The 26344-nt window shown below is 43.1% G+C and overlaps 1 protein-coding gene across 1 annotated transcript in view; it reads right to left on the bottom strand.

The window, feature by feature from the left end:
- Positions 1-22975, bottom strand: part of LOC146176187 (cytochrome P450 3A14-like) — a 43118-nt gene extending 20143 nt beyond the window's left edge. Inside the window, exons 1-7 of the mRNA XM_084581273.1 lie at positions 22891-22975; positions 21770-21887; positions 20370-20422; positions 17120-17216; positions 14798-14923; positions 4834-4918; positions 2744-2813 (exon numbers count right to left, since the gene is read on the bottom strand). Coding sequence (XP_084437399.1) covers positions 2744-2813; positions 4834-4918; positions 14798-14923; positions 17120-17216; positions 20370-20422; positions 21770-21887; positions 22891-22949 — 608 coding nt within the window. The 5' untranslated portion in view covers positions 22950-22975. The remainder of the gene's footprint in view (positions 1-2743; positions 2814-4833; positions 4919-14797; positions 14924-17119; positions 17217-20369; positions 20423-21769; positions 21888-22890) is intronic.
- Positions 22976-26344: the final 3369 nt, after the last annotated feature.

The raw sequence follows: 26344 nt of genomic DNA, 5'->3' as shown, positions 1-26344 counted from the left end.
TAGTAACAGTTTCTTACGCGGACGAAATCCCTAGATATTAAGAAGCCACGAGTGTTTGGAGTCCTCTTGGTCATGCTGTTCAGCATTCTGCAGAAATGGAATCCCAGTCACCACCAAATTCGCATGTGCACCTATGCGGAAGGTTTTGTGTTTTCTACTGCTCCACCCGGCATTCAATCTATCGGCAGCTTTCACACCTGAGTTTTCTTGAGAGCTGCAGCTGCGGCTTGCGATACCTAGTAAATATCAACAAGTGTACTGTCCTTATTTTTCAAATTAACAATCATGTAAGTCTGTCTCTTCATATCAGTGACTAACGATCCCTCAGGTTTGCTCTTTAAAACATCTTGGAGTCATTTATGACGATAATCTCTCATGACGGTCTCTGATAAACAATGTTGCTGCAAAAGGCGCTCGTGCCATGACCATATCGCATAGGGTTAAATTCTCACTGGTCAGCAATGCGGAAAAATGCTTTTTTTATTAATTATGGCATGTCTGATCAAGTTTAGAATCCCAATGTTTCCAACACACAGTTTCAGTCTTTTCGGCTTTAAGTGCGTTACGCATAGGTTTCATAATCCACAGGCAATACGGGTGAAAAATTTTATTGAACCCTTAATGTACCCCTTTCTAACATTCTTAGCACGAAACAGTAGGTATTGCGTTGAAATTGTCCATGATGTCAATTTCCTTAATGATGCTGAACATTTAGCATCTCGCATTACAAAAGATATATTGGAACATCTTCGAAACATCATCATCATCATCATCATCATCATCAGCCTGACTATACCCACTGCAGGGCGAAGGCCTCTCCCATATTTCTCCACTTAACCCGGTTCTGTGCTAGCTGCATCCACTTGACTCCTGCGAACTTCTTAATCTCATCCGCCCACCTAACTTTCTGCCGCCCCCTGCTGCGCTTTCCTTCCCTTGGAATCCAGTTTGTTACCCTAAGCGACCATCGGTTATCCTCTCTTCGCGCTACATGTCCTGCCCATGTCCATTTCTTCTTCTTAATTTCCACTAGAATGTCGGTAACTTGAGTTATTTCTCTGACCCACTCTGCACGCTTCCTATCTCTTAATGTTACCCCTACCATTTTTCGTTCCATAGCCCTCTGGGTTGTCCTCAACTTAAGTAGAACTCTCTTGGTTAGCCTCCACGTTTCAGCGCCATAGGTGAGTACAGGTAAGATGCAACTGTTATATACTTTCCTCTTTAGCGATACCGGTAAGCTGCTAGACATAATCTGCGAGTGCCTGCCAAATGCGCTCCATCCCAATCTTATTCTTCTTGTTATTTCCTTTTCATGGTCCGGATCTGCGGTTACTACCTGTCCTAAGTAGACATATTCGCTTACTACTTCCAGTACTTCGCTACCTAATGTAAACTGCTGTTCCTTCGAAACATCTCTATTTGCATAACGATAGCAACTGGCGCCTCTCATTGGAGCAGAGTGGCCGCGTTGGAAAGATATTGCCTACTTCTAGATTAGTCATTTCATCTGCGTATTACGGATTTAACCCCAATTTTCAAAGCGGAGTTTATGGCGGTGGTGCTTGCTCTACACAAATTTGAGCCGCCTTTTTTCACTGTGGCTGTTATTATACAGATTCCTTTCTTGTGCTCGCCCCTTCATTAATTTGCAGATTCTCAAGAGCAAACATGTTCCTGTCATTGCTCCCCCACATTTGAGTCTTGCAGATGTGATATGGGTACCAGGTCACAGCAGTGTGACAGTCCGTGAAGATGCTGAAAACCCCCGAAAAGGCGTCTCTCAATAGCCCGTATTAGCGTGGGACGCATCCTCTCCTCTACCCCGGCCATTGCAGCATTCAGGTTTCTTAGCTGCTCGCACCCAACTGATGATTTTCTGATGGCATAACGGCTATGGCAGACACAATGACAACTCGCATAGAATGATATAGCAGGAATATTGGACACTTTACGGCACTCAAGTATCGAACCTAATAATATCACATATTTCAAATCTTCGTCATAACACTCGATGTGTCAGCAGAACATCCTCGGGCACGCTTGTCATCTTTTTTTCCGTTCGTTGTCAAAAACCCAACGCAGTGGATTGCTATATTAGCCTTATTACTCGTGGGCGCAGCACAAAGTTCAGAAGGGAACATTTGCTAAGCATCAGGAGCTTGAACATCTGCTATTAAAATTTCGATAAATATTTTGTAGGGTTTGAAAATTTCTTCATACGATTTCTATTAGCATTTTCATGAAGTTTTTGTAAAATTCAGAATTTGCCTCGCAACTATTTTTGAAAACATTGGCAATTTTTTTTTTGGTGACGATTTCTGCGATGCGAGCACTGAACAATATTTTAAATATAAATATTTGCTTCGCCTCGTACGCTTAGACCAATATTATTCAGATTTGCCTGTCAGTAGTTTGCGATACCGATAGTTGCTTCAAAAATAAAAGATTTTCTCAGAAAGCTGAACCTAATATGTGTTGATATCCATAACCTCCGCGATTAGTATGGTCAGTTAACACCATCATAATTAACTTTTGAAGACGGCTAGTGGCGTCGTCATCTGCATGCATTTATTATATTTTTTTTCTTTTCTTTAAGTTAAAGTGGCCCAATTTTTATGAGTACGCAGGCAATGAGTCTGTACACGCGAAAATCAAATCAGTCCTCAATGCAGTAAAGACACAAACTTTGCCACTAGGGAAAGGTTTCTCTGAGAGCACTTTTTTTCCTCGAAAGTCTTACCCAGCGAGACAGAGTGTGCCCGCTGCAATTATCACTTCCTCGGCAGTCAATGCCCTTGACTTTGGGATACCTGTGGTCGAAGAAGGAAAGCAAAGATTTAATGAGCATGAGCGAATAAGCGAAAGCATTTGAAATAAAATATACCATGTGCCACTGCATTTTAGAACCACATGATAAGCACTGTTCGAGAAACACAGCTGAGAGTGCGCATGTTGGGAGCATGTTCTGCGTCGTGGGGCACATTTCTTGCGTCATATTAATATACTGACATCAGATGAAGAAACGTGCCTTCTCAGTATCTCCTTCAAAGTAGCCGCCAATTGATAGCGTGCCACCTTTATAAGCACCCTGAGGAAAGAGAAAGATATTTTGGAATACCTTGCAAGCATGTTTTTAAAGGGCGCGCACACGCCCGGCATTTCAGGTGGGGCAAAACTTCCAGGGGCTCGTATCACGGTATTGTTACAATAGGATGTCTTCGTAGTTACTTTTCATCAATTTCATAATGCATTCTTCGATGTACTTTGATATTGTGCACAAAAGAATGAAATCAACGGCGCCATGTGATCAGAAAACGACTTTCACCATTTTTGCTTCGATGCATTCCTCCAAGCATTAACTATACCTTGAAACACACACTTGATGGAAATAGCTGTAGTACCACCACAGCATCTAGTTTATATCTATAATCTCTGTTTGTTCACACACACAGTGCATGGAGTCAATTTCTAATTTTTTTCACGTTCAGCGACAGTGAACTACACGAATCTCAACAATCACAAGTATTCCCTCGAATAATACGGCAGTGTTTGTATGTGTCCTGTATTAGTGCAGCCTTTCTTTCCTAACAGCCTTTTTTTCCATCCCAGTCGCCTACAGCGAGCGGCGTGTTTATGATTGTCATGACGTTACATAGTCGGTAAACTCCAGCGTATACACAAAACAATCGCAAGAAAAATAAAAGCAGTATAAGATGACAGCCTTTGCTTTCATCGTGCAAAGCGAATATACGTAAAGAATACTGCGCTGCTAAAAGTAGTGTCGACTTTCTGCGCATGCTAAAATATGCTCACTACTCAAAACTAGCATGAGTAGGTGGTTCTCAGTGGTCTTATATTCACTGTCGCACGATCTCTACGTGACGCGGCTGTATATTCTCACTAAGGTACAAAAGTCATATGCTAAGACCATTCACGTGGCATTGACTCCTATTTTTCCCCGCTTTAACCAAGACCTATGGACGTCCTTGCATGGCCAAAGAGCACGATGTCAGGCGTCGTGAGTAATATAACTTTAAAAGATATTTAATGTTGGCGAATTTTTCGCCACTTATTCCTGAGTAGATGAATATGCTCCGAAAACAATATCATTGTGATATATGCCAATTTTTTGTTTACTGTCTATCTTGTCATGAGCTCTTGTGATTTCGCACAACCAGTCGACCAACCAATTCTCAGCCACGTCACGTGCGACCCCACTACCTGCCATAGCCAGGCTTGCAATTTTTTTTCTCTCAGCTCCGGCAATGCCAAAAATGCCAAAAACATTAGATTTTCTGCAGAACGCTGCATTTATTGATATCGCATTAATACTTGTCCAACACCATGGTGTAAGGATATATTTTCACCCCATCCAGGGCACAGGGATTGGAAGAGCAAGCATACGCATCCTTGTAAATAGTTTAAGTGTCACGCTTTGGCGCCTTCTTTCATAACCTGTGCTGACGCCTAGTTAGTGGAGCGAAACAAGTAATGTTTGGTTCCTTTTTTGAGTGATTTCTATAATGGGGGACTAAGAGCTGGTGTGTGGATTAACCAGGTGCAAAATAAAACGTTGAGCGACTTCATCTGCATTGCAATAGGAATTAAAGTATTTCCAATCACTTAAGAGTACTTGTAGCGATGCATTTAGCGCCCTGGAGCGCGTACTAGGGCGAGGAGATGGCTCTAATTTCTACTTGTAATTCGGAAATTACATGCCTGTGTTCATATCAGTCTTCATATCACACAATCAATTCATATCAGTAAGCCTGAGATATGCACAGGCTCTTAACGCGTGCTGCTAATGGGTTGAAAAAAGCCGCGGCTTACCGTACTCCTTATTTTCTCCTGTGCCAGCTGTACGGTCGACATATTTCGCTTCAATTAGGTTTTGAAGAATGTCAGGCTTCCGCAACTGCGTAAATAAAAAGCAAAAGGGCAGAATAGCTTTGAATCACAACCTTTGCCGCGTATAATCTTCACTGCAAACTCTTCAATGTACCCGAGCCACTGGCTCTTTTTATGGGACATGCAGCTGCAGTTCCTTCGTGTACCCGCTCAACACACAAAATATCTAAAGAGCGCGGAGAAATCGATTCTTTCTGCTTCGGGGATCTTCAGGGGAGCTAGTAGTCTCCATGTACGCGGGAAGAGAGCGAACGTGACGCCTACAAAGCATTTAAAATCTATGGCACGCTTAGGAGGAAATCGTTTTTTTTATTATTATTTAGTGAATTTATTATCGACATTCATTACAAACCATATTTGGAACAACATCTGGCTTCCTAGCTGAAAGCTAGTTTAGGATCCATGCAGGAAAGTTCTTATGAGTGTAGATTGAAGGCATAAAACATTTTCAATGCAAAAATTTTGCGGACTAAGGATCTTGCATAAAATACAAACTACATTTTGAGATGAGTACTATGTAATTCCATAGCACATATGTGCCTAGTGTTTTATAAGTAGGACGCTGAAATTTTTAAATACCTAATCCATTTTTGTTGTAAAAAAAATGGCAGTAGTTTAGCTGTGATTAAACCTGGTAAGTTGCTCAAGCAATACTGATATGGTTTTGCTTAAGGTTCGGCATGTAGTGTAGCTGCGGGTGTAGCTTGACGTGTTTAGCGTGTGATTCTTCGCGTCCTATTGTTGATGAAAAGTCATCACTGTTCAAGGCATTCTGAAGACTCCAAGCAGGATCATCACCAGACGTACAAGTGTCTAGAGGTGCACGACGCGCTCGTCTAGCAGCGTCTTGCGCTCGCCGTTTTGCTAACCGTTCACGTTCTTCAGCAGTCTCATGAGCCCGTTGCCATTTTCTGGCTTCGGCGCGTCACCGATGCCTCTCCATGTAAGACCGCACATCAACTGATTTACCCGACGCGAACTCCTATTTCTCTTTCCACTTTCACTCCTGTTAGCGATCGTCTTTTTATTACTGCTCATTTCCTTACCCTGGGCGGCGGCCGTCCGCCCCTTGGACCCTGAGTAGTGCGTCCCGACCACCGCTTTGGCGCACGTGCCAGGATTTCGACGCGCGCACGCAACATCGGATCTTGCTCGCATCGCATGCGATGAGAGAATGCGATCCGGGGAACGCCAAGAGTGCGAAGTGCGTGAGGACGGGAGTGAGCGGTGCGTCAGCTTTCATTCTATTGCTAACACTCCCGCCTTCATCCCTTCCCTTACGGCGCGGTTCAGCTGTAGACGCAGCTGCGGCTCAAGGTCAAAGACGGCGTCCGCCGGGGATACGCGACGGCCCGGAACTTGGCGCTGTATTGCTTACGCAATAAAAGCTAGCGCCCCCTCGCGGGTGTTCCTGAGGCCCTACCGTTCTCGCGTGCAAGTCTTGGTTAGCGTGGGTGCAAAACCTCGCCACGTGCTTGCAGTCTCAAAATTGTCGTTCCGCATGAGCTTCGATCAACGCCATGCCGCGGAAGAAAGCTTAGGTAATATAAATGCAAATTATTTTTAATGTTGGAGAAATGTTTGCCACTTGATCCTGAGTAAGTGAATATGTTCTGAAAACAATATCATTGTGATATATGCAAAAGGTTTTGTTTGCTGTCTGTCAAACGGCGGTGTCCCATATGTAGGACGCTAGGCAGATCGGGAATCGTTGTTTGATCACATTGGAACGCGCGAGGCCGTTCATTGGCGCAAAATACAAACAGAAACCTTTCCCAACCCATGGCTATATAGCAAAATTTTCTGAAATCTTATTGCACCTAGCTGCAAACAGTGCTCACAGCCGGCCACATTCATTCACATGGTGTGGACATGTATACGACACAACGCAGACAACACAGCTACAAGGGATGCGTGGAAGCTCCTCCTGCGTACCGCCGCGCTCGCCCAACAGCGCCAGCACATTTTGCGCGCATTGGAGGCCGCAGGGTCCCAAGGGATCCTTGCTGACCTTCTCTAAGCAGTGCAACCAGTCTTTCGGCTGGTTCCCCTTCATCGGGAGTAAATAAAGAGTTTATCATCATCATCATCATCATCATCATCATCATCATCATCATCATCGCGCGTGTAGCGCTGATGTAATGTAATATAAGACCTATGGACGTACAGTTGAAACTTTTTTTTTCCACTGGCAGTCAGAAGGTTCCCTGCAGTTCATTTTACCACAGAAGAGTTCCACAAACACTCGACGACATTCTAAACCACATTGACGCTGGGAAAGATGTACCTTCTACTGTGACCATTATGTTCTTGACCGCATGTTTGCAGCACAGTGGCGTACGGTAGCGTTTCTTAGGGCGCAGGCATGCGGCGAGTCCTCCCGGCGAAGCGCGAAGAGGGTGCCGGGGCCTGTCTATTAACGCGCGCTGCTCCACGGACGAGGACACAGCACTTCGAACTCAACACTTTTGTAATACCCTAAGTGGCTACAAATACCACCGGTAGGTGTTACCCAAGGGCTGAACTCAGTATGAAAACTGACCTTGCAGTATTAAGAACTACATAGTTTGCAGTGTCTCATTATCAAAGTATTGGCGGCATTTATATAAATAAAAACAGGCCCTGCCTAACTTTTCCGAATGTACCTGAATGTAGGGCTTCTAGTGCAAATGCTCATCCCAAATTCCACCTTCAAAAGTTATGTGACAGGCATGTTTACCAAGGCCCTGTACAAAAGGCAGCGGCTAAATATGCATTTTGCCTTAGTGGTATTTAAAACAATTGTTTTGAAAGAAAACAAGTTCAATGTTTCTAATTCTCTTTTGGCAATTCTTATTAATTCGTTCATAGACGCATGAGCATATAACAAAGTAATGTCGTATAAGTCTGCAAAGGACAACTCAAAAAGATCTAGTGAAGTGCGGAAAATCGGGAATATACAGAGGGTACAAAACCGAACCTCGGGCTAAGTACCAAGGCACGCCCACAGCGAGTCGTCAAAAATCATAACTTATACCATTCAGATTGACAATTTGCAATTTGTTCTTAAGGTATGCCTTCAATAAATTCTAAGCTGGTACCTATACACCCATATCATAATCGGATTCTAGCTAAGATTTCATTACCTACGGTGTCAAATACCATCTTAATATTGTCACGTAGCCGTTTGGGCTCGTAACAAAAACCTTTAAGGGAGTTGACCTGGACGGCATGCGAGAAAATATCAAGAGCACCGAGAGCGGGCCGCAACTGGACTTCAGCTTCTGCCATCCGTCGGCGCATGAGCCAAGTGAAGAGGATCCGCCCAGCGGTTGCTATTGCAGACGCGGCAATATTTTAAAATACTGCGAGCATTGTTTTATTATCCTTTAGGACAGAATTCATTGCATTAATGCTACGGATACGACAGCCATTGCAGTGAATCAATTCTGTCTAAGTCTATGTTAGTAATGGGGCTTTCACAGTTTTCTGCTCAAGATGGGCCGTTACTCTTCAAGCAATACTTTTTTCGGAAAGTGTATTTATAGAGGTTAACACAGGCACTAGACTGGGATTCTCAGTAATGTTACAGTCTCCGTACTTAATATCTGGTACTATTTTCGCCAGCCTAAGTATGTCTGGATAGGTTGCCGAATAGAATGTGAGGCTGTAAATTTTTTATGTTTGAAATAAGGATAATTGATTTGCTTTAGCGCTATCGACCTCCAGTAATCATATTTACCAGACAACACCATCACATCCAGCAGACAATTCAGTCAACGAATGATTAACTTTATGGGCAATCCCGCCCTCAGTAATAGGAACGGTTTGCAAAATATGCTGAAATACTTCGTGGAGCTGCTATTCTCGCCAAGAACAACTACTTTCTATTTCTACCAAGAGTAGAAAAATAAACATTATAGTTAGAAACTAGACATTGCGCTGCTGTTGTGGATTGCCGAAAACGGCTTAATTCGAGCAGCAATTGGTATCTGGAGACACCTTTCTCGTAGCTCTCTTGATTGGCGTTCTTTTGACGTTCCTGATAAATATTTGAGACTAGGGGAACGGCAAAAATTGCACGGCAAAATTGCAATATCCAAGCTGCACCTAGTTCTGGAAAATAACCGCTAAAAGAAATATGATAATTCCAAAGCAATGGATTCATTTCTCGCTATCAGTCGACAAATAATGAAACTGAGAAAATAGACTTCTGCGGTCCCTAAAAGTTTTATTACAAAGTAACGAGTCTATTGCTTATTGCTCTCTCGTCCAGGTTCGAGGTTAACGTTTGTACTGTTATAGGAAAGCTCAGGAAAAGTCTCGGAAGCTGTATATTATTCCTAGGAATGAACTGCTTTAAATACGAACATTCTTATAAGCCCGGTAAAGAGAGCTCACTTTTGTAACGAAAGGTACACCACGCTAGTAAAAGCCAGTTTCGCCGTGAATGTTATTGGACACAACTGCTCATGCGCGGTAACCATGGCAACCAGCCGCACCGTTCCACTGGTGTTCCGCCGCTGCGCCGACTCATGACATCAGGTGCCTTCTTATACACTCTCACTGCGCATGCGCGAACCATTCGCCTCTCCCCTCTTCGGTGCCGAGTCTCCTTCATCGCGTCTTACTCCGTCAAATCACGTGACTAATAACTGCGCTGCTGATGATAAAAGCCTGAGCGTGTGCGCTTGCTAGTCAGATGCATTATGGATCAGGAAGCGGACGTCGAGCGCGTGCGCAGTGCTCGGCGTCTTCGGATACAGCGAGAAGCTGTGTCGAACGACAAGGAAAACATTGCTTGGTGTGAGGACGCCCGATAGCGCACAAATTAAATACGAAAGGCTTAGCCTGCATCCGCGACACAGGAAGAGCGGGAGGAACTCTCCAAGCGGCGGCGTCAAGACGCGGAACGGCAGACGCCGAGATGAGCTTTCGCTGCGCATATTATGGCCTAGCTCAGCTAAGCCACTGCTGAATTGTTTTGCTCCGGAGTGTTGTGGATACAAATTAAAACCAGCGGACTTAGCACCAGCAACCAGAGACAGGCAGGATGCTTTATTCTTTGGTAACCAATCTAATAACTAAGTAGAATGAACGTTCCAATGGTTATTTCTGCAGAGTATGCCCGAGGAATCAAATTATTTCCACCCGTAGTTTGTGTTTTGCTTAGATTTTTCTTAAGCGCGGATGAAAAGCATTTGTAGCCGATTATATCCTTGTGCAGAGTGGGTCAGAGAAATAACTCAAGTTACTGACATTCTAGCGGAAATTAAGAAGAAGAAATGGACATGGGCAGGACATGTAGTGCGAAGAGAGGATAACCGATGGTCGCTTATAGGATAACAAACGGGATTCCAAGGAAAGGAAAGCGTAGCAGGGGGCGGCAGAAAGTTAGGTGGGCGGATGAGGTTAAGAAGTTCGCAGGGGTTAAGTAGATGAAGCTAGCACAGAACCGGGTTAAGTGGAGAAATATGGGAGAGGCCTTCGCCCTGCAGTGGGTATTGTGATGATGATGATGATGATGATGATTACATTCTTGTCATGGAAAGAACAGAATGAATAGTGCGGAAGTGGCGAGTATTTGCTGAGCTCCTTCAAATCTTGATTTGTTCAGACTGTAGAGACAAACATGCTTTGTGGAGGACTCCTTAGGTAGTCACAGTGCGGTTAAAAAAGTCATTGAGTAGAAATTTATAGAAGCTTGCGCTTACCAAAGGGTCCTTCTTCCTCATTTCTATCAATTTCAATACGCGTTGCCTCGTTGAACGAAAGCGGCTACGTAGAAGCGTTAGAAAGCAGAGGGGCATCATGAACGGCCCAAAACTTGCTATGCTTTCTGAAAAGAAAAAAAATTAAAAATTAAGAAACAGTTTGGCTCCGAGAACTAAAGCAGAGTTGTGAATTGATAGCCACGTTAAAGCTATTAGTCAAGGTCTCCTCTCACCTCCTGCACTGACAGATTGGGTAACAATAGAGAAATCGTGTATCCCTGTCATACGAAATAACTTTAAGGAATATAATTCCTCTTAATACACGAAAATGGAGAGGTTGCTGTGCTATTGTAATTTATATTTTACAGTATTTTAACATAAACATTTTATTTAACCTAATTGCGGAGTTTCAGCATCCCCGCTCTGATTTGGGTTTAATCAAATTCTTTCTCCTCCTCTAAAATAGGTATAAACAGAAATTGGTTACATTTTGCCTTTCTCTGTCACCTGAGGGCTGGCGGGGGCATGGTCTTTGGTCGAGTATATTTTTGGAAGGCTTGTCTGCTCAGTGATTTGATTCAATACTAGGGTTTTCTTTATTCTGTCAGCAAATACCTTAGTGAATATACTCCAGGAAAAATACAGGGATGTGAGGAGAAAGTAATTTGTTAAATTTTTGATGTCCCCTCTTTTATGTACAAAAAGTTTGTTAGTGCTATTTGGTACGTTCCAATTCGTGAAGTATCAATTTCTCCATTTTTTAAAGTAATTTCGTCAAGGTCCCTCAGCAGGTACCTTGTCACTTGAACCAGAACGGCTACTTTCAGTGTTTTGCAATGTGCATGTTTTTTTTTTTTTTTGCAATGGAGACTCTCATCTCCGTGCTGCATTTCACGAGGTGGCAAGGGGTCACCGAATGACCTTGAGCGCTTCAGGAGATTCACAACCGCGGATTCTGCTTCTCCTTCAGCATCTGAGTGGAGAATAAACTTGTTGTCTCTCTTTGTAATTCGTCGGTGGTACTACAGATCCTTCGAAGCGGCATTCTCGTATAAAAGCCGCGTACAATAGAGAACTATGTATTTCTCGTTTCGGCTCAACTGGCTTGATGCTATCATTTACGACCTTCGTAACAGTGAGCAACTATCCACCGACACTATCCAAAATAAAAGTAGGCCGAAATAAATATTTGCAAATTACGCTGCATGAGTGAAAGGAAGGCACGTGCGGCCGAGTATTATGCTCACTCACGTCCCAACATGTGGACGGCCCCGGTCATTGCGCTGCAAGCGGTGTGCTTGGCGATGCCGATCAATGGATGGTCAGCGTTGTCTTGAAACCGCTCGCTCGTCCCAAAGCAACGTCTGCCGATGAAGTCCATTGCCAGGGGCTCGTATATGTGCAGCATGTTCACTTCTTGACCTGTGTTAGCGTACTGTTCCAGCGAACGCAGCAAAACGCTGACGTCTTCTTTGAGATCTGGCATCATCTGGAGCGGTATGAAACGGAAAGACATTGATATATTGATCATGGTATATCATTCAAGGATCACGGCCGAAGAAAAACTAAATGGCTTCCGTAAATTCTGCCCCTTTAACTCAGCAGTAAACCCTGTATCACTGTTAACCCAAAGTTTAAAGGTGTGAATAGTTTTAATTTATTTTGCTTAACTACACAAAATGACTCGAGCTGCCCAGACGAAGACAAGTGCACTTGTCGAAACGTTCGCTTGGCTTACCAACTGAGGACCTCCCCCCTCTTTCCTACCCCTTTAAAGCATCACTTGGAAGCCGCACATTTATCACCGAGAGGACTGAGTTTCAGCTACCAGCGAAGCAGAAGCCTATTTCAAGGTAACGCACAGATAGTAACCGAAAAAAAAGTTGTGTGTGGTTTAGCTCTGATTAATCCTAGTTAAATTGAGAAAGCAACGGTGGAACGTTATTTTGCCTGCTACATTATTCCCCTATCATGCCCTATCAGTATAAGGTGCTACATTACTCGGGACACTCAAGCTAATCCTTTAAAGGTATGACGCGAGAGCATAAGCTACAAGCACATATATAGAGTCACGCTTTAACCAAGTCGTAAGGACATGCCTACGTGTCGTAGGCGTAACGAGAATGCAAAATTTTTTGGCAGGCTGAGTACTGATATGACCCTCCCATATGAAAAGACCGACCCGAGTTGGCAGCTCCTGCCCGTGGCATAGGGGAAACGTGAATTCAAACGTCATGACAGGCTGATTTTAATGTTACCTTCTCACATGAGAGGAGAGGCCCGAGTGAGTGCTCTTGTTGTGCTAGACAACCAGGTCATTTGTGGCTACGGCGTACCAGAATACGCGACGAGCCGAGCTGGCTGGCGTAGTGTTGCTTTCGCAACAATATCCTAACTGTACAGGGTCGTAGTGCTGCATTTACAGAAGATATCTCTCTCTTAGCGGACTTGAAACAGCGCTGCTTGGGTTACACTGGACGTGATTTCATTTTCACATCACATATCGTGGGAAAACTAAATGGCATACAGTGTACTTTTTGTATACCAAACCAATCTTGAAAGAAAACGTGCTCAGCTGTATAAGTAACTTCAGGTGTCCGCCTGAGAAGCCACGTGTTACCAAGGAGCTAGGCTAAACTAACTTTAGTAATCTACATTTTTCACAGGCTCTGCTCGTATGCTAGCGTGGAGGCACAAGGCGAAGACGCCATCGTCTAAACAATGTTACTTCCCTGTTATCTGTAGGGATTTAGAACAATATTTCGTAAGCTGTCGTATTCACAGCGCGCAAAGCCATGTATTCCTTACTTCTATAAACAAAGCAGAACCGCTAGAGGGTGCTTTCTCTTCGGAAATTGTTTCGAGACTAACCTGGACTCAAAATGTTGATAGCAGCAGTAACCTGCTGTGCATGGGCTACTGCGTACATCTTGGCGTCCATCTTCTGGTTCGTTGATTAGTGTCTCAATTCAGAATATTATTTGGCATTTAAGTGTCACTACGGTGGAACCACTTCAGGCAGATTCCGCAAGGCTATCCTCATAAGTATTGTCAAGCTAAAATTGATCAATCAATCATGTTGTGCGCCTAACTTCCTGCTTGAGCTTTCATGTTCGACCATAGTTTTAGCTTATTTGTACAATCACAAGCAGTACACACATATTTAGCTCAACTCTAAAATGTTTTCCAGCGTAAAGCTCTATATATTCCTGATTTTATCAGTAAATGCTGATCAGTATTAAATCTAAGGCACTTGTTAATTTTAAGAGTAACTTTCAATATGTTGGAATTGCCAATCCAGGTTACGCTTTGCCGTACATGCAATTTTCAAATCATTTATTCACCAATTCTTCATACTGCTCAACTGTTTCATCACGCTTTCCCTTTACTATACAATATTTGGATGCCACATTACGTGGAAATCCCCCAGCATACATATTATTCCCTCTTTGACCAACACCTACGGATGTGCCAGCGTGCCCTAAAGGCACCGTGCATAGCTCGAAACGCCAGGGTCGCTTCCCCTCTCTAACGCATTTGGGCCCGTATGCCTAGTTTTCGTCGTTATCAAAAGCATCGCTATCTCGCTGACCTACAATCATCTGGTTTGTGAAACACCGGAACCGGATGTCAGGTGGTTGCCTCCACTTCCAGTTCCGGCATTTCATTACACCACTGAGATGAGTCTAGTTCAGGGTGATAGCGACCGTTTCGATAACGGCATAGACTTAGAGTACGGACCCTGAAATGGAACGTCAGAGTTGTTTGCACCTGCCAAATTGGCCATGTTCCGTGAACACGTGACGTCTTACAATCCTGTGCCGAATTGGTGCATGACCGTGTCAGCTGACAGCTATAGAGCCATGCCCAGCCATACCCGCCACGGCTCGCTGAACATCGGCAACGCCGGCGCTGCATTTTACTCTAACCCTCGTGTCATCCTCAGTCGTTTCAATTTTCTTCTTCACCCATGCGTTAGCACTGCAGATATTTTGTGCACCAGAATGAACTATCTTGCCTGTACCACTCGTCTGCTGTTGAAATATTGGTCTCTCATTTATCCTTTGTACGGTCGCGTCTAGAATGATTAATTCATTTGCGAATTCGATTTCGTTCCTTCTCACTTCCTGAACAGCGGGAGCTGCCAGCGTGTATACATTTGAAATATTAGATTCAAGCGAATCCGCACTTACCAGCTTCAGTTTGGCAGAAGTAAAACCCCCAGCCACAGCACATCGGATGCTCCTCCAGTGCGATGCAGTGGCATTCAGTAATGACGTACCCAAGTACGGGTGACGCTGTGACGTTGCCATCGTCAGCTGAATACACACAAGTGGTAGACAGCGCACAAACTCAAATGAGATTAAGGAAGGTGCTTTCACACAGTCTACGGCCAAAGTGATGTTCAACAAAAATGCGATAACGATCCCGCCACAGCGCTCCAGTATTGCAAATAGGTGACATCTTCGGGCGCATTTACAGCTGCAACACTCAATACTGAGATAGAGAAGCGGACAAAAGGATACTTTGAACACATATTTTAATCCCTGAGTTTGCAGTAGTGCCTCATTCACGTTTAATTCACTACGAAAATAAATGGTTTCAATAGATTAGGTAGACAATAGGAGTTTTACATCAGCAGCCACTCGAAAACTAGTGGCCTTCTTAAAAAACGAAATTTCACGCAGATAATTTGAACACGCGCGCAGCCGTTCCATTCAGACAAGTCCTATCAGCCCGAGGTTTGTAGCAAGGCAGAGATTACTCATTATCTTTCACCAAAAATACGGCTACAAAATAAATCTATACAGCTATCTCAGAAACATTGTAATTAAAGAACAGTACGCCCTATTCTAGTGTTCAAACACGGGGCCACCTCCTGTTTGCTGCAGTCGCTCTTCCAAATGAATAAACATAAACTGCCAGTAGATACAATTGTGGGATAAGAGTGAATTAGAACGAGTTTGTTTCTTTAACGACAAAATTTGGTAGAAAGCTTTAAAGCTTTCCTTTGCACCCATTTTGCTGTGCTTGGGTGAATGCTTGTAACTAGTCCATCATAAGGTATGTATTAAACCTTGGAGAACGCCCATAAAAACCTTCGACAACACCATTCCTACATCGAGTTATTCATGAATTGTTCCTTACAGTGCCATTTAATTTTCTTTCGTCCTGGTTGACTCAGCTGGTAAAACGACTCCCCCAGAGAGGCGTTGGTTTTGGGTTTGAGTATCGGGCCAGGGCGAATTGTTATTCAAGCACAAAGTTTCTGAGAATACTGTATACCACGTGTTTTCAATTATATTACTGGTATTGGATGGATGGTAATGATCAGTTACCCATTTATTAATCACCAATCCAGTTTCAAAAACACATTTCGTATATATTTTATTGGTTAAATAGTGCACCCTATATTTAGCAGTAAAAGCTTGTTCCTGTGAGCGCGTTGTCACACTTTGTCACATTGCGTCGTGCTACGTCTGTGTGTTGCACCTAATTCCAAGGTCATATATTGTGAAATACGTCGAAAACTCTGAGCTGAGTTATAATTTGCGCGACAAGTGAGGATCGGATTAGCTCTATAATAAAAATAGAGGACACTAATGATGCGGTTCTGTGGCATCAGACGGTATTTATCACACTACGGTGGAACCTAAATAATTCATGCTTTTTCCTGCTCACTCTTCTTCGATGTGACGTTGTTTTTCACTGTGGAGACGTGCGAATTGTTCTGTTTAATAATGTCAGGTGTTTTTGTGGGTGTGGGACTTATTCCTCATGAGCTATAATGAGGGAACAGGCTTGACTAAGGGCACTCTGAGAAATTTCTTTCGCGCACTTAAAACATTAAACAGCCAATCATCTTATCCCAGAGCAGAAAACGCAGGATACGCCTGAATCGAAATGTGGAAATCACATATTTGACAGAATTGCAATTTCCGTGAAACTTTTATGTAACTGCGCAGTTGAATGATAGCTTTCTAATGCACGTCTTCTGTGCCGTTACCGTCGTATGACAGCTTGACTCATGAAAGTAAGAATACAGCACACGGACACCATTTCGTTTCGCCTCCATCGAAACGCAGCGGCTGCGTTTCGATGGAGGCGAAACGAAGTGGCGTCCGTGTGCTGTGCGATGTCAGCGCACGTTAAAGATCCCCAGGTGGTCGAAATTACGCCGTAGCCCTTCCACCACGGCTCCCCTTTCTCTCTTTCCACTTTCACTACCGCCTCCCTCCATTCTCTTACGGCGCGGTTCAGGTGTCCACAGAGCAAGTGTGACAGATACTGCGCCTTTCCCTTTTGTGCACCAATTATTATTATATATTCCCCGGTAATCTCTGTTAAAGACTCGCATCTAAATGGACAAATGTAGCCATTTCAGACTGATCGACAAGACTTAGCCTCATAGCTCTAAATTTGCAGTTTTGACCTGGGCTTTTACTGCTTCTAACTTTTTATTTATTTTTTGCAAAACACGTTTCAGTGGCTGGTATGCTGTTTCATATACTTACGCCTCGATTCATGAAATTTTTGAAGTTCCGTACGAACACATGCTCGATCAAGTCCAAGTCAAGGGTCACGACAAATGGCACGTCTCCGTTGTAAAATCTGCGTTTGGAGAAGAAGATTGCCAGTAGGAGATCACAAAAGCCATGTAAAAGGATAAGGACTATTTAGCTTGATTAGATCAAATCAGAATTACGTGCGCTCGTACTTTAGCTGACCTGCCAGCCGCCAGAGGTTCAAAATTAACTCTGCTGCCAATTAAAAAAACTTTATTACAATTTATCTTTAACATCGACTTGCCTAAGGCGGTGAACCCGACCAACAACAGCGAAATACAAATCGGCTACGACGTGCTTGTCAACTACCACCTGGAATGATCGGAATGGCAAGGATAAATTCTCTGAATGAGGACCATATTACTATGCACTAAAACAACTCACTATCTATAACGTTTGCTTACCGGAAATGTGAAATAGATACGCATGTTATTTGGCTCCTGCTACGGTTTTAAGGCGAGCGCCTTTCTTAGCTGATAGGCTGCAGCAGTGACTTTGGGAAATGTTCGCATGAACTGATACTTAGGGAAAACAAATCTGTGCCCACCAGGGATCTCTCCGATCTTCAGTGCCAGGCTCGGGCATTGAATTGGATTGGAAAACACTTATTGTCAGCAATGAGCAATTTGTGGGCGCTACAATTAGATGGCCTCAAGTCCGTTGCTCTCGGTGACCTTTTGAGCCCACTCAGTAGCCCGAACTTGCGTCAACAGGTCTGCGCTGGCCAGTATAGCCTCTCACCGCTCTAAAGAAGGGACTGGTAGTAGGTCTGCTGGTGGCGGCGCTTTTTTGCAGCTCCATAATATATGATCGTATCCGGCTATTTCGCCGCAGGGTTTACAATTTGGATTGTATTGTGCTGGGTACATGTGCGCTAATTTAGAAGGGCTGAAGAAGGCACGCCTCGGGCAAAACCGATAACACTATGATAGTAGCGATGACAATTTGGATCCAGTTAGGGATAACGATGATAGTAGCGATGTTCATGACGCTGCAGTTAGAGAGAATGATGGTGATGAAATAACGACTGTTCATTTAGCTGATAATGATGATAGTCCCGGTAGTGATGTTTATTACGATGCAGTCAATGAAAACAGTCCTGTAAATCAGCACTTCGCTATTTGACGCAAGTTTCAGCGCAGGCCTCTATTTTTTTTTATTTTTTTCAGTTTAGTATGCATGCTGGTATGCTCACTGACATGCAGGTGTATTAAAGTACCACAATTTGTGATAGGCCGTCTGCCATATATTTAAAGGACAGCTTTAGCTAAGTTGTACGAGCATGCCTGCGTATGGCCTATAGGACCTGTGTCTGAATCTAGGTCTAAGGGTTTGGGTGGATTCAAATCCCATCTGAATAGTGCTGCTTATGTTAGCGGGTACTGTTTATACCACGGTGACATGCAGTCTCTAACGACACTGCAACCACGAATTAATCAGAGCGCGATCGCGTCACTTGCCATCTACAATATGTCATAATGCTCATAATGAGAATCAGACAAATAAACTTCACCGAAATGCGTCAGTAGAGACCTTAGTTCAGGTACTCAAGACGTTATCAGCCTTGTCTCTTTGTAAAGTGGCTAGCGACTGACACCGACCGCGACATTACGCTCTTCACCTTCCAGTACCTGAAGAAGAGCCCCTCCTTTCTGAGGTGACTTCAGGTTTCTTCACATTAAGGTTGCCTGCTAGAAAACCAGTCCCGACATAACACATTAGTTTATATATTTCGGCCGCGTACTTGTATTGAGAACAGGATCTTTATAGAAATGTCATGTACCATGTGGCGACAGAGGTGCAGAAAAATACCACTGCGCAACAAATTGACAAGCCATTTCGTCGCATGGATTTTTCCTTTCTAATTTTCGATGGAATAGAAGCAGTCAGAAACAGGGTCATTATCATCATCAGCCTGACTATACCCACTGCAGGGAGAAGGCCTTTCCCATATTTCTCCAATTAACCTGGTTCTGTGCTAGCTGCATCCACTTGATCAGGGAACCAGGGTGCTGGCATGTTTTACCACGAGGTTAATGCAATGATTGTTCAGTGCGTTCCCTAATATTGCAAATGTGTAAAACTATGATATCTACCTGCAAACTGTACACCAAACAATAAATCAAGACGTGAAAGTGGAGAGTATAAAAATGTGGACAAAATAGATAATACAATGCTTGAATCGCCTGAAGATCAGGATAGTATTTTTAGAGCATAGAAAATAATTAGAAATCAGAATTAAACAATTGATCAGAATTAGAAATGAAAGACCACGAATAAAATAAGAATTTAAAGAATTTCGAAACAAAACCGGAATATAGCCCTGAAATGTGCGACAAATATGAGTGACAAATCCGGAAGCCACCACGCGGGCTCGCACACTAAACCAAAATCCTTCCATTTATAAAATTTCAAGCCATCTGATTCCTATAGCACAGGTCTACTTCAACAAGAATCTCTTCGGCCACTTAGTGAATATAGGATGTTTCGGTCATTTCGTACTATGATGCGAGGGGCAGCTAGGTCCACTCAAAAAATTCATTTTATACGCCTGGCGAATAAAGAACCTATCGGTGAAAACATGCTATATTATGATGCCGGAAATAACATGGTAGCGTCCTGGTGAAAATCGCAACTACACCTATTACTACTAAAATAGCACTTCTTTAGACATCAAGCATTTGCCTTTGCTTTGTTAGTTCCCTGCAAAAGGAGGTTCAGAATGACAGTGTTTGTTTGTTTGTTTGTTTGTTTGTTTGTTTGTTTGTTTGTTTGTTTGTTTGTTTGTTTGTTTGTTTGTTTGTTTGTTTGTTTGTTTGTTTCTTTGTTTACTACATAAACGTCGACTGTCTTTCGCCTTGCGACTCCGCTCATCTTGTTTCGGGAGCAACCTGGACATTCACTCCTTAAACATTCGATTTTCAAAATTAGTATTTTTTTTTTCGACAACGATCAACGAAATGTAGGCTGATATATTTGCGTTAAACGGTGTACAGTGTACTGCAGATGACTTGTTAAAAAGCCTGGCGCGAGAGATAGCGTCATTGTTTTGTTTCTTTTTGCTTTCCTTCTAGTAAAAATTTCGTTTCTGGTAAAGCGCTCCTTCTCATGAAAAGGTGGTAGGACAGGTACAACAAAATAGGCTAAATTTAGCTTTTAAGGAACTAAAAAGAAAACTTTACTTTTGGATCACACTCACCCAAAAATGTCACCATATTTTTCTATCCATCTCCCGATGACCTTGTACAAGCCCTGCAAAGAAAAAATTCATGTACTGCAGTTATGATCAGAGCCTAAGCATTTCAAGCTTTTTTGCTAACGAAGTAGCGAATATAATTAATTTGCGCCATTTCAGTTAACTGAAGAGAGAAATTCGGTAGCGCCGCCCTGTGCATCTTTTTTCTCTGTGTCGTCTTTTAGCGCTGCAAATCTTTTTAGTAAATTCGGTAGAGACACCTAAGAATGCTTACGTGTGAGAATGCGAAAGCATCAATTTATATTGGCTGCAATTTCCTGGCAAACGTTTTTTAATTCATTGAACTACTTTCCTGTAAACTATGTGTGCGTTTTTTTTTTTATAAACACCTGTGATATTCGGATCTTGTCATTGCAAAACGACGAGAGTTTCCTACTTTGCTTTGTCCAGCAGTCGAGACGCATTCGAAGTTTCATCCTTTTTTTTTCGTGGTTAATGTAATGCTTCAGTGTATCGAGACTGTTATGAGCAATCACTGCTTAGGCGCAGCCACCATACTCCTCGATTGTATTCGACAATCATTTCGTACCAACAATACATACCCAAACACATAATTCTAAGTTATAATCACCACAATGCTTTTACAACGCTTGGAACAACTCCCCTTTATGGCTTGCGCATTCGTTGCGTGTGTGCTTGCCTAGCACGCTGAAGGCCTAGCTTTGATCTCCAATGATAATCAATTTATTTTAGGATTATGTTCTACTTTTTTCACCACCGCGCTCACCATCATTATTATGCATGCCATCGAATGTTGAGAACGCCAGCTACAACAACGCCACAGGGACCTTTGAGTTGGGGTGTTAGTAATACTTCCGCATTATGATATGATCCTTTACATATTTCAACTAATTAACTTCACGAACACTACTTCTATAGCATTTGTCTTATGTTTTCTTTTGTAAGTAGCTTCGCAAAAGTATGCATGCGTCAAGTATTATTTTCGTAATCACCGATGTTTGTGTCATCAAGTAAGAAATCTACGGAAGTTTGTTTGCATTCTCCATTACAGCTGCGGTCTAAAGAATTTGTTCCAAGACCACCACGCGCAGCACGAGAACGGACGGAGCTGTTAAAGGAGATACAGATTAGCGTAGCGTCCACCGAGTTATGAATAGTCAATGCTCTCGTTATTGAACCTCTATACTCCACTGCGGTACCAGAAAGCTCTGTGTTCGTGACGATGCTTTCTTCTATCCAACAAATATAAGGGGGAATCATTATTTGTGACCTCCCCAGACATTTTAAGTCCTGGCCGTTCTTTACGTCTGAAAATTTTTTATTCATTATGGATGAGTACTATTTTCACTCTTTTAGCCCTTCTTGAAACCACTTATATTCACAATGCGGATAGTATTTATGACCGTAGAATGGTACTCCATGAGGTTTCCCCAAAGAAGGTTCGGCTTAGGTCCTGGAATTCCCAGTCTTCTGAAATACGAAAAATGCCACCATCGCCACCTGAAACGAGAAAGAAAGAAGTCCCACATCACTGCACATATTCTGGAACTCTGACATTCGCGAACTAAAAACTTAACCTAAGGCTGGCTGTACCACAATGCTTCATTTCATTCACGGTGGCTAAGAGACTTTATTCTGGTGCCAAGCACGCTGCCGCGGAACCAAATCCCGGCTGCAGTTGAATGAAAGTTGAATGCAAAAACACGCTGTTGAAAAGCGAGATATTTGGGCGCATTACAAACTTCCAGGTTTTGTTTCACGTACGTCGATACGCGGCTGTTACAGCTGGGACCCACCCTCAGCTCAGCACTCTAGTGTCTCATATACAGTTGTCAGCAACGCACGGTGGGGTGGGAGGATATAGAAGGAAGAAAAATGGCTTTATTAAGCTTCATTGAAAATTTATTGACAAAGGCTTAAGCACTGCTAGCATTCGTAATAAATTTGGAATAATGCTATCATTTCCAGCAGTGTAAGCATTTTTCACTCATATCAACCTTTCGAAGCTGGTTGTGATAGCTACAACGTTTTGAAACGGTGCGGATATCTTCCCACCAGCTTGCTTTGAGAACAATCTGGTAACGCTTCTTGTAAACCGAAAATTACGTCAATTGGCACAGATTCATAATACACAACGGAGCATTTTAAGGCTCAGCAAGAAGCGGCCCTCGGTTCTTTTTTTTTTTTATTAGTGCGAAGGGAACCAGCCTTTCGTCAATCCGAACCAGAGCAGCATTGGACCTGATCAAGGAACTGTTTTAATAATTGGCTTTGCGTTCCCCTTCATTGGCAATGCTCACCGCTCATACCTCTTCGCTTGGAAAGACGTCTAAATTCATATTCAAACAAAACATGTCATAAGAAAAATAAAATGCGCTCCGGGTTATTCGGATAGCCGTAAGTCGTGGGGAACGTGAAATGAGTTTTGCCTGTCTTGCTTCCGCTCTATAGCAATAAATATTCAAACAGGGCCATGTTGGCTGCCTGCCCAAAGTGTGCTTACGCAAGCAGTAGCACCATGAGAAGGACGACAAGAAGCAGCAGGCCCAGTGTCGTCGACATAATTGCTTCAGTGTATCATGGGCAACCTTGAAAGGAGAGAAAATAAAAAGCAACGTCCGTCTCGCAAGACTCTTCGTGCTGCTTGCTGAACAACGATGTACATAGCAAGAGACACGCACACACAGACAAAACCACACACACAAGACACGGTGTTCATACGCTTTTGTAGAAGAACTCAAAAAGAAACTTGTTAAAGATCTCATATCTGACGCGAAAATTCAGCGGCAGCGATTAGCGGTACCCTCGATGAAAACTTTGGCAATTGGGCTCTACTGCATGTATTTACTCTTAGCGGAGACTTCGAACACGCGACAGATTTTTTGCGGAGGGTGGCGGTGGTGGTGTGTGGGCGTTGCTGCAAAGTAGCTGAAATTATATGGGTAGTGCCATAACAAAGAGGGCATTGTTTTGGGTGGGTTCAGAAATCTTAGCAGGAATGCTGTTCTGGGGGCAGCTAGCTTATGGGGGCCGCTAGGGCTAAAGACTTTCTGCACGGGGCATATCGGAACGCCAGGAGGTATGTGGAACAACTCGACCTTTGGCCTGCCTAGAATAAAATTCTCTCACAGAAGGATCGAATCAAAATATTTCTCATCGGAAGGAAGTTGCGAACCTCATATCTATATCGTCGCAGTGAATCATACCCTGTATTCAACTTTTGTTTTTTTTATTGCCGACTCAGAAGAAGAAAAGAAGAGCATAAAAAGGCATTTCAAAAACTACAACCACGCTTTGGTTGTCGTTGCATTGCTAAAAGCGCTTGAGAGCAGCCAACTCGTCTAACACAGAAAAGACTATGATGGTGGCCCTTTTTGAGCTTTGAAAATGCAATAGTAGTAAATAACATACAAAGTTTTTACCCGTTTTCAACAGGAGCACTAGAAGTGCAAGCAATATCAATTACCCTGTAACTCGAAACGCCTATGATAAGCACCGAATTAAATATTGCGGGGCGAAATTATGGAATAGTGTACCACTTGAAATTAAAATGGCTAAATTTCCTGTTTTCAGTTAAGCGCTTCTACTTTTCAAAGAATGAGGGTTATGGTTGGTAATCTTTTTATGTCTGTTGTTGAATGTTGCTCACTATTACCTTGTTTACTGATCATTTATAATCGAGTTTCATGTTAGTATCTTCTGTTGCTGTTACAACAAATGTGTACATTGGGCCTATACTAGCTTCGGCTATTGGTCCAGCAGTTTTTTCAAATGTTTTGTATCTCTAATGTGAAAATAAAGTAAAGAAAAAAACTTCACGAACATGTATGTGACACTCTTAATAAAGTTAGCTCTTACTACCGCGTATTGAACTGCCCTTTGCTCGCGGTGTGCTTTGTTTGTAGTGCTCTTCATCGACTTCCATCCACGTGCAACGATTTCAAAGATAATAACGTCACATTGTCCTCCTCAGGTGCTTTAAGCGTTCCCAAAATACCACAGTGTGCTACCGCTTACCTCACCTATCCCCGATATCGCCGAACTTTGCTTTAAGCCCGAACATGAAACTTTATTACCAGCCAATAGGAAACTTAAACATGAGGTATGCTTCAGCGCATACTTCACAATTCACCAACTTAACTAAACCGCTCAATTTCTTTTTATTCTTATCTCTTCCTTAGGCTTGTATTCAGTGAAGGGTATGGGGTACATGTGCCTCTGAATTTTAACGTTTTTGGGTGAAGGAAGGTCTTTTTGAAGAGTCAAGGTAGACGAGGGATAAACGGAGCGTTATATCAAGGATGCCAGTTTATACGTGGACAGTTAGCAAACGTGTTTGCCAAGTAATTGAAATAATCACTTGAAATATATATCGAGACAGACAAATCTCAATGGAAGGCCTCAAATTGTTATTCAAAAGACACAAATAATGTTAAACACACTTGGACAAGAACAGCAGTTTAAAATAGGTAGCGAGACACTGGAAGTGGTATGGGAATAGGTCTGCTCAGGACAGATGGTCGCCGCAGATTCAGACCACGAAATATGAATAACTAGGGGAATTACGCTGGTGTGGAGTGAATTTGGCAAATACTGTCACATTACGACTAGCAGTACGCTTCAAACAAAAAATACATAATAGCTGTATCGTACCGTTTCTCACCTACAGGGCACAAACATGGACGCTAACGAAAAAGGTTCTACCTTAATTAGGGACAGCGCAGAGAGCTATGAAACAGAAAATGGCAGGTGTAACGTTGAGACAAGAAGCATGCAGAGAAGGTCAGTGAACAAATTTGCTTTAATGACATCCTGGTCGAAACCAAGGAAAAGAAATGCACATGGGCGGGCGAAAGCTAGATAACCGTTGGTAGTCATGGGTAAAATTCAGGACTCCAAATGACGGCAAGAATAGCAGGGAGCGGCATAAAGTTAGGTGAACGGAGGCTAAGAAATTTGCAAAGGTCAAGTGGATGCAGCTAGAACAGAACCGGGTTAATTGGAGGAGTATAGAGAGGCATTTGCTCTTCAGTAGACATGTCCTGGTAATCATAATAATGATGTTGAAACTTGACAAGCTTAGGGTATGCGCTTGTAGCTGGTGTGTAGCACTCATGGAGAGTGAAGAGCAGATTGGGAGGTTGGCGGCTCCTCGCTAGTCAGAAGCTTTACTTTAATAGACATCCAATTCCCCGGGCCAACACTAGCCCTACTCTCATATTAAAACCATTAATTAAGAACCAATGCATTGTAATCAACAGGCTGACAGAGGAAGTGTGGTTCTGGCATAAACTGTACGAACATGCCCGCGTGGTCTAATTGTAGCATGCCTTACTCGGAATGGAAGGGTCCGCGAAAAGGCGATTTCTATCATCCTCAGCTCTCAAATGACAAAGCCAAGTTAAAACATTCTGCCAAATTGGGCATGTCGCGTGGTCATGTGACGTCACACAACTTACGGCCAATCAGAGCCCAGCCTTTTCAACTGCCTACTGCCGGCGCCCAGTGCGATGACGGTGATTTTTCGCTCACAACATTTATGCCGGAATCCTAGAGAATGCGGTATTTGAGACTATCGCGTTCAAATCACGATCGTGTGTCAGATAGGTGTTTGGTGACAGCTGACATTGCCATCCACTGACGGTAGGGGTGTTGTATGAAGTCAGAGGACCACACCCCAAGGCCGATTTGGCAGCAGTTGCCAGGACAAATCTTTTTGGCTGGGGGCCGAGACAGCAAAACAACACAGGACCTTTTAAATCCGAGTGATACAGGCCGCCGCTCAGCCACGAAGACCAGTTCATACAGGTTGTATAAAGAGGGTCTTCAATTTATGTCGGGTGGCCTATCACACTTTTACGTATACCTTTTGACTATACGGTTATTAATGTGGCTGAGGTAATACAGGTGGAAGAAAGGGCGTAGTTGTTTAGGCAAGTACCAAGCTACAAGTGCGC

This window comes from Amblyomma maculatum, chromosome 10, assembly GCF_055883805.1.
Source record: "Amblyomma maculatum isolate TAMU_Amacu chromosome 10, ASM5588380v1, whole genome shotgun sequence".
NCBI lineage: Eukaryota > Metazoa > Arthropoda > Arachnida > Ixodida > Ixodidae > Amblyomma > Amblyomma maculatum.
Note: the sequence above shows the minus strand (reverse complement) of the source record. Positions and strands in the feature narration are given on the sequence as shown.